Genomic DNA, 14,975 nt, shown 5'->3' with positions numbered 1-14,975 from the left:
TGCTGTCAGTGTCTAACAAGGCATTCGGACAGTGCCTTTAATGCCTTCAATTCGCTTTTGGTCAGGTAGTTGGACTACATGGTCTTTGTAGGTCCCTTTCAACACAACTGTTCTACATCCGTTCATTCCCTGCACTCGAGTTGAATAATGATGATAATTCTTTGCCTGAAATGCCAGGGGGGTTTCAACAATGAAGAGACACAAATCACAAAGGTTACAAGTGGAAAGAAGATCTATTTTATTTTTCTTTCCGCTATGTTATTTTTCTTTTCCTTTCCATAACTTTCTGTTACATTCCTTTCCTTTCTGAGACATTACTCTCCTTTTTGTTATGCTACTTTGAGTTATGTTACTTTGATAGTTTCCTGTTACTTTCATTCCTGTTCCTTTCCTTGCAGTTAGTATTCTTTCTTCCGTTATGTTGACTTCCTTTCCATTAATTTCCTTTCTGTTGCTCTCCCTTTCATTATGTTATTTTTGATTCCAATAAGACCATTTCGATTGTGTTATGATACTTTCCATTGCGTTCCTTTCTTTCCTTCCTCTTCCGTTCCTTTCTGTTACTTTCCTAAAAAGGAAATTTTATGAGGTGTGGTATTTCCTATTCCTTTACATTCCTTTCCTTTTATTTATGTTCCGTGATGTTCTTCTCCTTTGCTGTGTTACTCTCATTTCATTTCCGTTCCATTGCAATATGTTTATTTACTGTCTATCATGTTACTTTCCTTTCTGTAACTTAACTTTCTTCTGTTACCATTCTTTCCGCTATGTTACTCTACTTTCTGTTCTTTTCCTTCCTGCGTTATTCCTTTCCAGTCTGTTACATTACTTTCAGTTATGTTATGCTCCTTTCCTTCCTGTTCCACTATCTTCCTTCCCTTTTATTTTTGTTCTGTTATATTCTTTTCCTTTCCATGACATTTCTTTCCTTTCTGTTGCTCTTCGTTACATTCTGTCTTGTCTTCTGTTACAGTAATCTCCTTTCCGCTACTTTCTGTTACTTTACCCTCCATTATTTTCCTTTCCACTGTAGTCTTCTCTGTTCCGTTCCATTCCTTTCAGTTACCGTTGCCTTTCCTTTTCATTGCGTTACATAACAAAGTAAAGTACTTACGTTACGTTAATGTAATTACGTTACATTACTTTGTTATGTAGCATTCCTTTCCTTTCCCCATCTTCCGTTATGTTCCTGGTATTTTATTTCCTTTCCTGAAAAGGAAATGTTATGAAGTATGGTATTCTATTTCCTGTTCCATTCTGTTTCTTTCAGTTCTGTTCCATTATATTGTTCTTCTTTCTGTTACATTACTCTCATTTCTACTCCATTGAAGTACTTCTTTCCTTTCCTCACTGTTAGGTTACTTTCTTTTCTGTTACTTTGCTTTCTGTTGCTCAGCTTTCTTCCATTACCTACCTTTCTGTGATTTTACTCTTCTCCATTATGTTATTTTCCTTCCCGCTACATTCCTTTCCATCCTGATCTGTTACTTTGTTATGTTCCTTTCCTTTCCATTCTGTTTCTTTCCTTCCTGTTCTGTTATTTTCCTTTTTTATCTGTTCCTGTTATTTTTCTTTTCCTAAAGAGGAACTGCTACAAAGTATGTTGTTTCCTGTTCCATTGCAGTGTGTTTCCTCCCATTCCTTTCCGTTATGTTTCTTTCCTTTTTTACTTACCTTCCTTTCTGTTACTTAGCTTTTTTCCATTACCATTCTTTCCATCATGTTACTCTCTTCTTGTTGTTTTCTTTTTTCCCTCCTCCATCGTTCCTTTTCCATCCCCTTCTGTTACTTTCAGTTATGTTATTTTGCTTCCCTTTGCTTTCTCTTTTACTTTCCGTTACACTCCTTTCCTTTAGTTCTTCCATTATGTTTCGTTGCATTCCATTCTTTTTTGTTAATCTCTGTTACGTTCTGTCTGGTCTCCTGTCACGTTAGTTTCCTTTCCACTATTTAACTCTGTTATTTCACTCTCTATTACTTACCTTTTTGCTATGTTTTTTTTTTTTTTTCCTGTTCTGTTCCATTACTTTCAGTTACATTGCCATTCCTTTGCTTTTGGTTACATTATGTTAAATTTCCCTTACTTTCCTTCCTGTTATTGTCCCTTCTTCTGTTGATTTCCTTTCCTCTCCATTACGTTATTTTCTGTTAGGTTACTCTCCTTTCTGTTAGGTTAGTTTGCTTTCCAATACTTTCCATTCCATTGTGCTACTTTCAGTTTATGCCACGTGCGTTTCCTTTCCTTCCTGTTTCGTTCCATTTCTTTTCAGTTATATAATTTCCTTTCCTAAAGGGCAACCTTCACAAAGTATGGTATTTTATTTCCTGTTCAGTTATGTTCCTTTCCTTTTATTTTTGTTCTGTTATGTTCTTTTTTGTTATGTTAGTCTCCTTTCATGTCTATTGCATTGCAATGCATTTCTTTCCTCTCCACTGCGCCACTTCCCTTTCTCTTACTTATTTTTTTTTCCTGTAACTTTCTTTTATTGCCATTCTCTCCATAACGGTACTCTTGTTTCCATTATGTTATTTATTTCCCACGTCATTCCGTTCCGTTCTGTTTGTTTCAGTTATGCTACGTTCCTTTCCTTTTATTTTTGTTCTGTTGTGTTCTTCTCCTTTCCATTATATTCCTTTCCTTCAGTTCCTCTTCCGATACTTTCCTTTCCTTTCTGTTGCTCTCCGTTATGTTCTCTCCGGTCTCCCATTACGTATGTTTCCTTCTTGTGACTTAACTTTCTGTTACTTTACCGTGTTATTTTACTTTCTGCTACGTTCTTTTCTGTTCCGTTCCATTTCTGTCAGTTACATTACCATTCCTTTCAGATACCGTACGTTACCTTTCTCTTACTTTCCTTCCCATACTATCCTGTCTTCTGTTACCTGCCCTTCCTTTCCACTGCGTTGTTTTCTGTTACGTTACTCTCTGTTATGTTGGTTTACTTTCCAGCATGTTCCTTTCCATTCCTTTAAGTTACTCTGTTATGTCACGTTCCTTTCCTTCCTGTTGTTACTTTCCTTTTATTTCTCTTCCTATTGATTTCCTCTCCTTAAAAAAGAAACTTTATAAAGTATGTTATTCTGTTTCCTGTTCCGCTACATTCCTTTGCTTTCATTTTTGTTCTGTTCTGTTCTTCTTTCCGTTACATTACTCTCCTTTTAACGTCTGTTCCATTGCAATACATTTCTTTCTTTTCCTCTCTGTTATACTTATTTTCCTTTGTTACTTACTTTCGTTCATGTAACTTAACTTTCTCCTGTTATCATTTTTTCCACTATGTTACGTACTTTCCGTTATTTTCCTTCCTACGTCATTCGTTTCCATTCTGTTACATTACTTGCGGTTTCCTTGTGTTCTTTCCTTTCCTCCCTGTTCTGTTATGTTCCTTTTCTTTTTGTTCCGTTATGTTCTCCTTTCTGTTACATTTCTGTCTTTTTTTTCTCTCATGTTACCTTCCTTTCTTTCCTGTTCTGTTCTATTCCTTTTTTTACGTCCCTGTTACTTCCGAAGAATGACATTTCATAAAGTATGTTACTTAGTTACCTGTTGCATTATGTTACTCTCCTTTCATTTCTGTTCCATTCCAGTGCATTTCTTTCCTCTCCATTATGTTTCTTTCCTTTCTGTTACTCACTTTTTCTCTTACTCAGCTTTCTTCTGTTGCTGTTCTTTCCTGTCCGTTACGCTCCTTTCTTTTCCATTATTTTATTCTCTTCCATTACGTTGCTTTCCTTCCTGCTATGCTCCTCTGCGTTCTGTTCTGTTACTTTCAGTTATGTTACTTAGCTTTCCATTCCCTTCCTTTCCTTTTGTTTCTCTTATGGGATGCATGAAAAGTGCTCTCGTGCCAGTCTGGCACTGGTGTTGCACTCAGGGAGAGCAGGAAATTAGCAGCTGTTGATGGGCAGCAAAGCTGGAGGCCTTCTAAGCACAGGCTACTGTGCACAAGCAAGAAACCCCTGGGAATGGAGCCAAGAGCAGAGCAGAGCTCGCTCCCGCTCCAAGCTTGCACTGAGCAATGGAGCCAGAGAAAGCCAGGGCACAAGCTGTGCCCTGGAGGGGTGAGAGCAGTGGGCAAGAACCAAGCCCAAAGGACCCTGACCAAGGGGCTGTGCTCAATGCAAGAGAGGACAAGCAGCAACCCCCAGGGGCTCCCCTGGGAGTCACAAAAGCTTCATCCCCCCAGATGTGGGGCACAAGGGGCACCCGCGTGGAGCAGGAGCAGCAGCCTTTGGGCCACAGCAGCCCAGAGGAGCCCTGTCAAGGGGCTGGCTCACTGCTGCAGAGGAAGGCAAAAAAACCCCAGGGACACTTGCAGGCCTCCATGGGGGGAAAAAAAGCCTTCCCCCCCCAGCTGCAGGACACGAGGGGCCACCTTCGTGGTGCATGAGCAGCCAGAATGGACCAGAGGAGCCCTAACAAGTGGTCTTGCTCGATGCTCAGAGGAAGGCAAAAAACCCCCGGGCCCAGTGCCAATCTGCCCGGGGGAAAATTCCTTCCTGACCCCAAGACTGGCGATCGGCTGTCCCTGAGCATGGGAGCAAGACCTGCTCCTGGTCCAGAGGCTGATCATACTTCCCAGAAGACCCCCAAGCCCTATTCTCCCAGAACCCTGAGTCACCTCAGTAGTTCCTGAGAGTGGTCAAAGGCCCCTGGCCTGGTAGAGCCTGTGGGCAAGAATCCTCCTTCCTTACACCTGGCAGGGCACCAGTGGCTGCTCCAAAGCACTGGGATCCCTGGACACATCTCTGCACCCCTTTGCTTACGGCTGCTGCCCCTGGCTCTGCAGGGGATGAGGATGATGAGCTCTGCAGTGCTCCTCAAGGTGGCATTCCTATGGTCTGTCCACAGCTATCCAGATGAAAAGAACTGCTCTCCCTCCTGTGAGCTAAGAAGCTGGTCCTGCCAGGGGCTGGCCTCCAGCAGCCTCGACCAGGCTCTGCTCTTCCTTCCTCAAGGCCCCTCCAAGTAACTCCACCAGCTCCTCAAGGACTTCCTCTCAGATGTCCTTGGGCTGCCCTGGGCCATCTCTGCCAGGGGACACAGGAGGCTGCTCCCTTTTATTCTGTTCCAGGGCATTGTGACTGCTGTGTTGCTGGGTGGTGCCACAATGACACGGGGTTGCTGGGATACCCCATGCCCAGCCACACCTGCTGCCCCTCAGCCCAGCAGCCTTCAGAGGAAGCCCTTGAGGTGCTGGCCCCAAGGCAGTGCCCTGAACCCAGCAGGCCCAGGGGCTGTCCCAGCCCTCAGTGGCCGTGCTCTGGGTACAGCTGCTGGGCTCCCTGATGTATCCTCAGACTCTGCTCCCAAGGACAAACTCAGGGCTGTTCTTCTTCTTTTGGGGTATGGCAGAATCCAGCCCTGCAGCCCAGAGGCCAGCCCTGGCAGCTGCCAGGTTGTCCAGAACTGTGCTTTACATACTCCTCCTCAGAAATACACCTAAATGTTTTCTGTCACAGCTTTCCTTTTAGCAACAACAAGTATTTACCATAAACACGCCGCTCATGCTAGAAAATCATTTCAGTGGTCTACTTTTTTCATAACAGAAAGATTGAACAAGATTTATTAGCGTTAAAGAGAAAGATTCGTTTTCCCTCTCTCTGCAGAGTTTTTCTAGGATTGAACGCAAGGCAAGGAACAACTGAGGATTTGGGGGATTTGGGAATGTTTGGGCATCCAGCTACAAGCTGATATGTAACCCACACAGTTACTCGAAAGAGTCTTGCCGGAATGCTGGTGACTGTTGTAACACGTTTAAGTGAAGAAACAAAGGCATAAGCAGAAAAGGCTTTTCAAACAATCTGCATGTCAAACTATTCTAACTTGCTTAAATAGCTACAGATTGCACAAAGATATTCTATGTAGAGAAAGGTAATGAAACCATTCCTATTTTGTGGCAGCTCTGTCGAGTTTGTAACCTTTCAGCTGTCTCTTGATCCATGTTAAGGAATATGGCAGTTGTCACACTCTGGTACATATGGGACAAGTGCCACAGTAATAAAAGCACTGCCACCGTCATATGAGCTATAATCTGTCTACAAAGTCACTTTTCTGGGCTGAAGTGGATTATGAAGTAAACCCACTTGAACCTCTCTTGTTGAAAGGCAGCTTTCATCTCCATTTCCACCTCAAAAGCTTGCATGGTTCCAAAGAAAAGTGGGGAGAGGAAGAGCAGGGGGCACATGCAGGAACTGGTTTCCAGCCATAGGCCCAGGAACAGCTGCAGGCTGAAGTCATGGCACGGTTTCAGACCTGCCCCAGTCCTGTTTTACTTCCTTTTTGTGAATTTGTGAACAACTCAGCTGTAAAGCAGGTTTTGCTTCCAGTCTGGGCACTGGAATATCATCTGCCTCTGATGCAGAGGGAATGGGATCTGGTTTACTCCTCACTCACTTCATTACTGGCTATAGAGGCAGAGGCAGAACAGAGAGGAAGGCCAGAAGCCCGAAGTCCTTGTCAAGAGGCAGAAGTGAGGAATTTGAAGAATCTTTGCAGTGACGATCCTTAATTCCAAAGCAATCCTGTCTGCTGCCAGTTACACTGAGGCCATTTTCATGCCTCAATATGCTGCTGTGCTTTGTTATTTTAATGGATTATTTCAACTTTGGCTTGCAATCACATAGTCTAGAAATTATGGCTCTGTGGCATTAAAGCCGAATGCTGGTACTCTGTCATACAGTGCATCACCACAGCAGGTAAGCAGCAGTCACCCAGATTGTTGTTCTGCTGCATACAGCTGGTTACTTACATTGATTCTTTAACATGAAATTATTACCAAAAATTGGTGTCTAATCCATCTCACTGTGTACAGACAGAATCCCACAGTTCACCCATTCATGAAACACAAGAAGCAGCCACAGGTACATTCTTGCTACTGCATTTTTTCACTCATTTCTGTCATTTCATCTCTTATGGTACACAGAGATTTTTGTTAAGATTGGCATATGTTCTCTATAATTTACAATGACAGATTGCACACTATGTTTTGAAACCATTTCAGTATCTCAGATTTTGTGATTAAAATCTATAATTCTAGCCACAACAAAGTCAGGTGAGCTTTGGAATTCTCCAAGACTGCTGGGATAAATTAGTTGTGAGTTATAATTCCTGTTCAAAGTCCTACGCTAAAATCCTTAAGTACAACTGTACCATCTGGCCTGTGACTAGCTAAGCTTGTTAATGATAAGTAAAGGAGGTATACAGAGACCTGTGCTGTCACAGGCAGTATAGCATGTTGATCACTCTGAAAACAAAGCAAGTTCCATTGCTAATACAATTAAAGTTACGCAAACAGGGTGACTGTTTATCCTCAGTTGCATTTTCACTGCCTGTAATTGCTGTGTATATATATACCCATAGAATGAAATTCTATGTACTTTTACTATTTGGTCACCAGTAAAAAGAGAATGTTCCTTAGCTTTGGTCATCACTTTGAATAAGATCTCTGCTTGTAGTCTTTGCAATGGCAAAATGCTAATATGAGGAGAGGAAGACTAAAAATAATGAGGCACTGGTTTAACACTCTTATCTCCCAAGTACAAGTGTAATGCTCTAATGTGACTGTTCTAACATCCTAAAAAAATACTAGAACAAAAATGCAGAAACCTTTTCCATACATGTCAGGTGTTCAGTTTGGCAGAACATGAGAGCAGTTAGCTCCAGGCAGCTGAAACAAGAGAACTTGCCACAGTTTTTGTCATGTTCCTATAGAGAGAACTGTCCCCTTCTTACTATCTGCTGTAGCTAATGATGAAAAATGCCACCATTCACAACTTCACCTTTTCTTCCCCCAACCAAATGGCTGAAGTCTGCAGTAAGAATAATTCATTGTGACAGCTTATCTTTTTGCCCAGTGGGGGTCTTCACTGAAGTGTGGCTATGAAAGCAATTTCCATGTTGATGATAACTGAAGCCTTTATGATTCAGAGCTAAACAAGTTACAAAAGGCAGGAGGATACCAGTATCACAGTCACAAATATCTTCCCATTTCAAAGGAAATGAAATTAAGCTAATATATAGTACACATGGTACTTGGATCCTTTAAAAGAAAGCCGCAGAAAAGATGTTATATATAGTGGCATATGGTAACAGAAGTGCTTGTAAACTCCTATTTGCAGATGTTCATAAGAAAGCCATACAAATCAGTCACATTTAAAGCTTGGCATTATTACTTCTTAGTCAAAGGGTTTGCTTCAAAGTGCAGATTACAAAGAAATAAATTTGATCATGGTAAAACAACAAACTGGATTACATCTCAATCCTTAAAAAAACCCAAATCAACCCTAAGAAAATTCTTTGAATTTTATCCTGATTTCCTTTGATTGTTGCAGAATAACAACTGGTACTCTGTAACACAGACATCCAGTGCCTATGAAGCACAAACATAAGATATATAGTTCTGTTTTATATTATCAGGATGATGTAAGTGTCCGAGGTGACAGAAGAGAGTGAGACTACATTTCTTTAGATAAAGAAAGCATATATTCAGAAACATACATAAACCACTGTTATTGATATTAAAATATATTACGAATACAAATGTTTGAGGTATATAAAATAAGCCCAATATATGAAGCATAATATTTTAACACAGTAAAAGGTATTTCATATAATACCATATATGGCATATGGTATTATATTATAATAAATAGCTATATATATTATTATACCTTATAAAAAGAAATACCGTATGAATAGTAACTTCTATATGAAGTTCAACTCAAAAGTAAGCTGCCTGACATATAGGAAGCTTTAAGTCCTACTTTTCAATAGTGCATTGTAAACCTGATTCTAGTTAACTTACATTCTAAGTTAATTGTAACTACATTGTAATACATTGTAAAAGCCTAATTCTGATTACTTTCACTATGATGACAGAATTATTTCTAACAGATGCTGGCATAAACAGGATCAAGACAAACTGTCACATAAACAGATTTATCCACTGGGGAAAAAGCAGGGACTTAACTAGGTGCATCTTCCCATCCTTTCTTCCAAGTCCATTTACATTTCCAAAACCAGATATTCAAAATAAAAGTGAGCAATTCAAACTCTCAAATACTAACCATGAGACCTTTCTAATTTCAGTTGTATGTGAGGAGATAGAACAAACTTCTTCCCTATGACAGCAGCTCTTCACTTCCTCTTTTCTCTATGACTTCAGCCTTCAACAGGTCCATGAGAAGCAGCAATGTAAAGCAGCCACACCCACCAGGATAACAACTCATTGGTACACCACATGCTCCTTCACTCTGATACTGCTAAAACGGAATGCTGGGTCTAGCCGGGATGAAGTTTCCAGTTTACCATCTTCACAGCAGCCCATACAGTGCTGTTCTTCAGTTTGGGTAAACCACTGCTGGTAACACACCACTGTTTTGGATCCTGCTGAACAGAGCTTGCACAGCACAAGGGATTTTGCTCCACACTCTCCTCCATAAAGGCCAGAAAAAAGGGGGTGGGCGAGAAGTTAGGAGGTGACACAGCTGGGACAGTTGACCCAAACTGACCATAGCAGTATCGCATACTCTGCAGTGTCATGCTCAGCAATAAAATCTCAGGGAATGGACGAGGAAGGGGTGGGGATGTTTCTCTTTCCAAACAGGCATTACATTTGCTGAGACCCCATTTCCCCAGAAGCAGCTGGACAACTGCCTACTGATGAGTAGTACTGAATCAAGTTCTCTTCTCACTTGCCTGCATGTGCATGTTATGCATTTGTTATTAAACTGCCATTCTTATTAAACTATCATCTTAATCCAAGAGTCTTTTCACTTGTAACAGTCTTTTCACTTTCCCCTCCTCCCCACACCATCTCCTGGAAGAGAGGAGTGAGAAAAAGGTAGGGCAGGTGTTTGGCTGCTGGCTACAGTCAACTCACAACTTGTTTAGTTCAAACTGATGTCTATATTTCAGGAAGAGAAGGCATTTTGTAAGACCAAAGCAGTATGCTGCATTTTGTTTTTCTCTTAGTAGCATTAATCTCTTTGAGATTCTCTTACTTTCAGTAGGAAATCAAAAGCACACACTTTTCTTTGCCTTAACTATGCCACTCTTTGCTAATACCCAGGGACATTCAGCCTGTGGAATATCCATCCCTGGACATTCTCAAAGCTCTATTGATTGTGGCCCTGAGCAACCTGACACAGCTTTGAAGTTGGCCCTGCGTTTGAGCAGGGCTCGGACCACGTGAACTCCAGTGCTTGCTCCTTACCTGAATCCTTGTAGGGTTCTATGGTCTTGTAATTTCTGCTTCTTTCTAAATTCTAAAAAGCCATTTTCAGCTTTCCAGCAAACTTGTAATGAATTTAATACGTAGGCAATTCTCATAAGCCAAGCTGCCTGCATTCAGGAGTTGGGCTAATTGTTCTTCGCTATCTTTCCTCATGTTTTCTTTTTTGCCATCAAAGAAGAAAATATTACTCAGGAGGAAGAGAAATTAACACAGGTAAGTGCTTGAAAAGGTAGTGATCAAAGCAAAAGACTGCCATAATTCGGAAGTACTTTTCTGAGATTGGAAAAAAGAAAACCAACCCAACCACCAGACACTATTTTAATAAAGTTTAAGCATTTATTACATAAACAGTTGTGCAAGCATGTGGACCTATTTTAGCGCTCTGTGGAATTCAGTGAAGCCAGAAGGCACTGATGTCACTCTTCTGTATCACTGTACATTCTCAGAACATGGAGGACAAAGAATCACATATTCACAGAATGGTTTGCATTGGAAAGGACCTTAAGATTATCCAGTTCCAACCTTCTGCCATGGGCAGGGACACTTCACACTAAACCATGTCGCCCAAGGCTCTGTCCAACCTGCCCTTGCACACTGCCAGGGATGAAGCATTTACCACTTGCTTGGGCAACATGCATCAGTGTATCAGAGTATCAGCAATGTCTCTATAACTTACCGATCAATTATGGCACACATGTCAATGGTGACATTGGCAAAGCTTCCCAGTTGGCCTTGCTCCACTGCGTGTAAATCCACTAGCTGATCATCCACATGAATAAACTGCATGCACCCTTGAAATGAATGCTGGAATAGCGAGTGATCCGAGTCATTCATCTGTACAGGAAACCCTGTAAAGCAGCAGGATAAAGAGTATTATTCACCTCATGTACTATTGCTCAAGTCAGTACTTTTTCCACAGGAAAAGACATGTTTTATAGATGGGGAAAGAAAAAGGCAAGGTAGGAAGGAAATATTATACCATTATTAGATTACATTGTAAAGTTATTGATTTAAGTCATTGGGAACTACCTGCAAGAATTCATACAGTACAGTTGATTATTCTTTCATTAGTTCTGTCTACAGGATGGAAATCTTCTGCTAACCTTCTCCTCCCCCAGCCTTCTAGTGCTATTTCTCATTACTTCTCTCTTCACACAAAGATTACAGGAACAGGAAAAATATCCATCGTGCTGTACTTCAGGAATCACATTCCCACTTCTTAGATTTTTCTGAGCAAAATGTATTCCATGTGTTCCATTAAATGAATTTCCAGACATGTTTCTCTAGAACTAGCCTTCCTGGGCAATGAACATGTGTCGGAAGCTTTCTGCAAACTTGAAACTAGCCCTAAAATCTAATGTCCTGGCCCACTTCTCAGGGATGTGAGAACATTCTGTCAGAATTCCATTCTTGCTCTCAATACATTCATTTATCTGTCTTTCTGAAGGTGTTTTATAAGAGATGAGAATGAATTAGTGTCTTGACTCATGTTAAAAGACAGGGACGCAGAGGATGTTTGTATGTTTCCGATGGAAAAGGAAAAACTCCAAAGCATCCCCCAGTTGCCTAACTAGTGCACAAAAACCTCATCAGACCAACTGCCCTCCACCAAAATCGTGCTAATCCCAGACTGAGGATTGTTAGTTTGGACTGGCAGGAAAGTCAAGCCATAGGAACAGGATTTCTAGTCTCTTCCCAGCATGTGCACTGGCTAGTGACTTATGTGAAGAAGAGAGGACAGGGCTTTCAGAAACCTACTTCTTTTAACTTGTTCTTTCCAGTGGCTGACTAAACTGATTCAGCTGAGGCTTTACAGTAGACAACAGTACAGAGTGACTGAAAGTGCAATTCCCTGTTGTTTGGTGGATACACAAGCACAATAGTAAACCCAGCAAAGCCAAGGACATTATATGGTTGTATCTGAATATAATGAAAGATTATCCATCATCTTTCAAGCACCAACTGAAAAATAAGATGAAAATCTAGAGACACAATTAAATTTCCACATCAAAAACAGTACGAACCAAGTAACTAAGCCACAAATTAGATTCAGCAATATATTCCAACAAGTTACTACCAACATGTGATTAGCATTTGAGAACTAAACACAGAGGCATTTTAATATATGATTCTCAGCTTCACTGCATCTGAAGTGTCACTACACTCTAACGAGCACACAGTTACTATTGGTCTCTGTGCTGACCCTGCACACAGAGAAGTAGAAGCTGAGTCCCTCAGCCCGGGCAGAGACCTCAGGTCCCTGGTCCCCAGGCTGGACTCCACTGGCTGGGGTAGGAGGGAGTTGCAGGCTGGAGTGGCTGAAGCTGGTGGCCGCTCCTAACTTAACTGTGTAAATCAAGGGAGTGGAAGAACGGTGGGGTTTTGAGCCATCCGCTTCTCACAAACCAGCCTTCTCTGACACCGTTTTGTTTTCTGCTTTAAAACTGCAGTCATAGCTTAGACAAACCTTTCAGAATGCAGTTACAAACATACTGTTCTGTAAAGAATTTTGCACTTGGGAAAGCAACTAGATAACCCTTGTATTAATACGTATGCTGTTTGTTAACTATTTTAGGTATACAGCCTAATGCCCATTAATTTTGGTGGAACCTGAACATTTTAGATAATTCCAGTCTGAGTCATCTGGTGCAAAGGTTTTGCCTCAAATGTATACCTGGACATGACCTAATACCTTGTGATTGTGATTTCAGTACACACAACAATGCCTTCCCCTTCCAAATGTCCATTACTGAGACGTGATTCACTTCTTCATCCTTCCCACAGTGAATGAAATTAAATGAAGTTCTAGAACCAAGGCTGACTGTAATGCTGTCACTAGAAAGGCTAAATGATGGCTGAACAATTTGACCAGCACTGTATTGGTCTTCTTGCTGACAAGAAAATACGTACCTTTCCAAAAGGTACATAAAATGCAGTTTGGACAGTTTAAAACCATGTTCACACTTATGATTACAAAAGCACGTTCAAATCAGGTAAACTCCCGTATCCTGTAATTTGTACATCTTTCTGAGTTTTCCCCTACAAAATCTGAATCTTACAGTTTATTTTTTTTCCCCTTGTTAAGCTGTTGTGGTTTGAGCCCACCCGTAGATCAGAGCCATGCAGCTGCTGTCTCACTCCTTCTCTTCCTCCCCCCCCCGGGCTCCTGGAGGAATAGGGAGAACTGAAAGAATGTAACTACCACTGGTTGAGATAAAAGCAGTCCAGTAACTAAGGTATAACACAAATCACTGCTGCTACCACCAATGATAATAATGATAAGGGAAATAACAAGGGAAGAGAATACAACCGCTCACCACCCGCCGACCGATACCCAGCCTGACTGAGCAGTGATCTAGCCCTTCCAGGTAACTGCCCCAGTTTATATACTGGGCATGAGGTGCTGTGGTATGAACTGTATTATCGTGCAAAGGTCAGACATGAACTGAATCTGAATTTAACTGAGTTAAAGAAAATTTGTTTCCAGAACACCATTCTGACCTCCCGAACATGGAACAGCGTAAATTCTAGATCCAACTCCTGATCTTAATTCAAACTTGCAAGGAAGATTAGAAAATATATAATATTGATTCATGCTATTTTCTATGGTAGAAGTCACTTTAATAAACATAATAAGTTAGAATAGCTATAATAAAATACCTATGAAATAAGCCCAGTATTTCTTTGCTAGTGTCAAGATCTGTTATGCCTCTCTTCCAATCCCCTGAGTAAGCTTCTATCAAAGACAGCATAAGAAAGGAAGTCAAAAGAAGAATATGTTTCGGTTTGTGGTACCGTAACAAAAGTACATCAAGTCAGAGCATGTCATTAAGCATCTGATGCCCTATTTAATTTATGAGATCTGACCACAGAATGAAATATCATACTACAACCTGAATATACAACTAGAGGTTATTTTGTATCCTTATGTGAAACAGATTTTCTTTGAAGTACAGTACAAATTACCCTGTGACAAGAAGACATTTTTTCTCCATAGCTTGTGAGAACACCTCATTATAGTTTTATTTTTGCCTTTTGTTTTATTTGTAACTCAATGATGGGCTGTATATATTTATATTTGTATGTATACATACACAATGGGGGGGAACTAGTGAACTAGTAATCAACAGAAACAGTGACTGATATCACGTCTGCCACTGGTTTTTATCTCCGTGGTATTTAAAGTATACATCCTGGATCCTTGCAGAATGAGAGGAAGGAAACAAATTCTGTATTTGTCAGGATAAATGGCAGCACAGAACCGTTCAAGTTATCTTCAGGCTTTCTATACCTATCATACATAATTCAAACATGTAATTCTGAGCTCAGAGAACAAAACTCAAATTCAGTGCAAACCAATTTAGATTGAAAATAATACCTCACAATTATGTTAATAAACATGAAAAGACACTAAAAGGAGAGCCCAATACACCTACCCACATCCACTGTAGTATTTTTATTCTTGTTTCAGTCAGATCAGAATGGGGCCCTTACTGTGAAGTGGAACAGAAGCAATTACTTTGGAAAACTAGAAGTTTCCTGCTCCAAGAGCATGAAATAAACTTCAGAGTCTCCCAGCTCAGTGAAGTGCAGAAACAGAAACCAGAATCGGAACTATAATTTTCCTGTGGTTTTTTTTTTTTTGCAGAGAAAGGCACTAATTTCTTGAATGAGGCATTTTTAAGAAATTAGTCTTTACTTTTGCCTTCATTGTTTCATTTACAGAAACACAGAGGT

The 14,975-nt window shown here is 40.7% G+C and overlaps 1 protein-coding gene across 1 annotated transcript in view; it reads right to left on the bottom strand.

Moving 5' to 3' along the window:
- The window catches only part of CNTNAP2 (contactin associated protein 2), a 1,027,100-nt gene that overhangs the window by 402,780 nt on the left and 609,345 nt on the right, over positions 1-14,975 (bottom strand). The window contains exon 10 of the mRNA XM_061374850.1: positions 10,915-11,086. Coding sequence (XP_061230834.1) covers positions 10,915-11,086 — 172 coding nt within the window. The remainder of the gene's footprint in view (positions 1-10,914; positions 11,087-14,975) is intronic.

This window comes from Neopsephotus bourkii, unplaced genomic scaffold (assembly GCF_033783945.1).
Source record: "Neopsephotus bourkii isolate Nb327-2 ecotype Australia unplaced genomic scaffold, CSIRO-AGI_Nbou_v1 NB_1655, whole genome shotgun sequence".
Classification (NCBI taxonomy): Eukaryota; Metazoa; Chordata; class Aves; order Psittaciformes; family Psittacidae; genus Neopsephotus; species Neopsephotus bourkii.
Note: the sequence above shows the minus strand (reverse complement) of the source record. Positions and strands in the feature narration are given on the sequence as shown.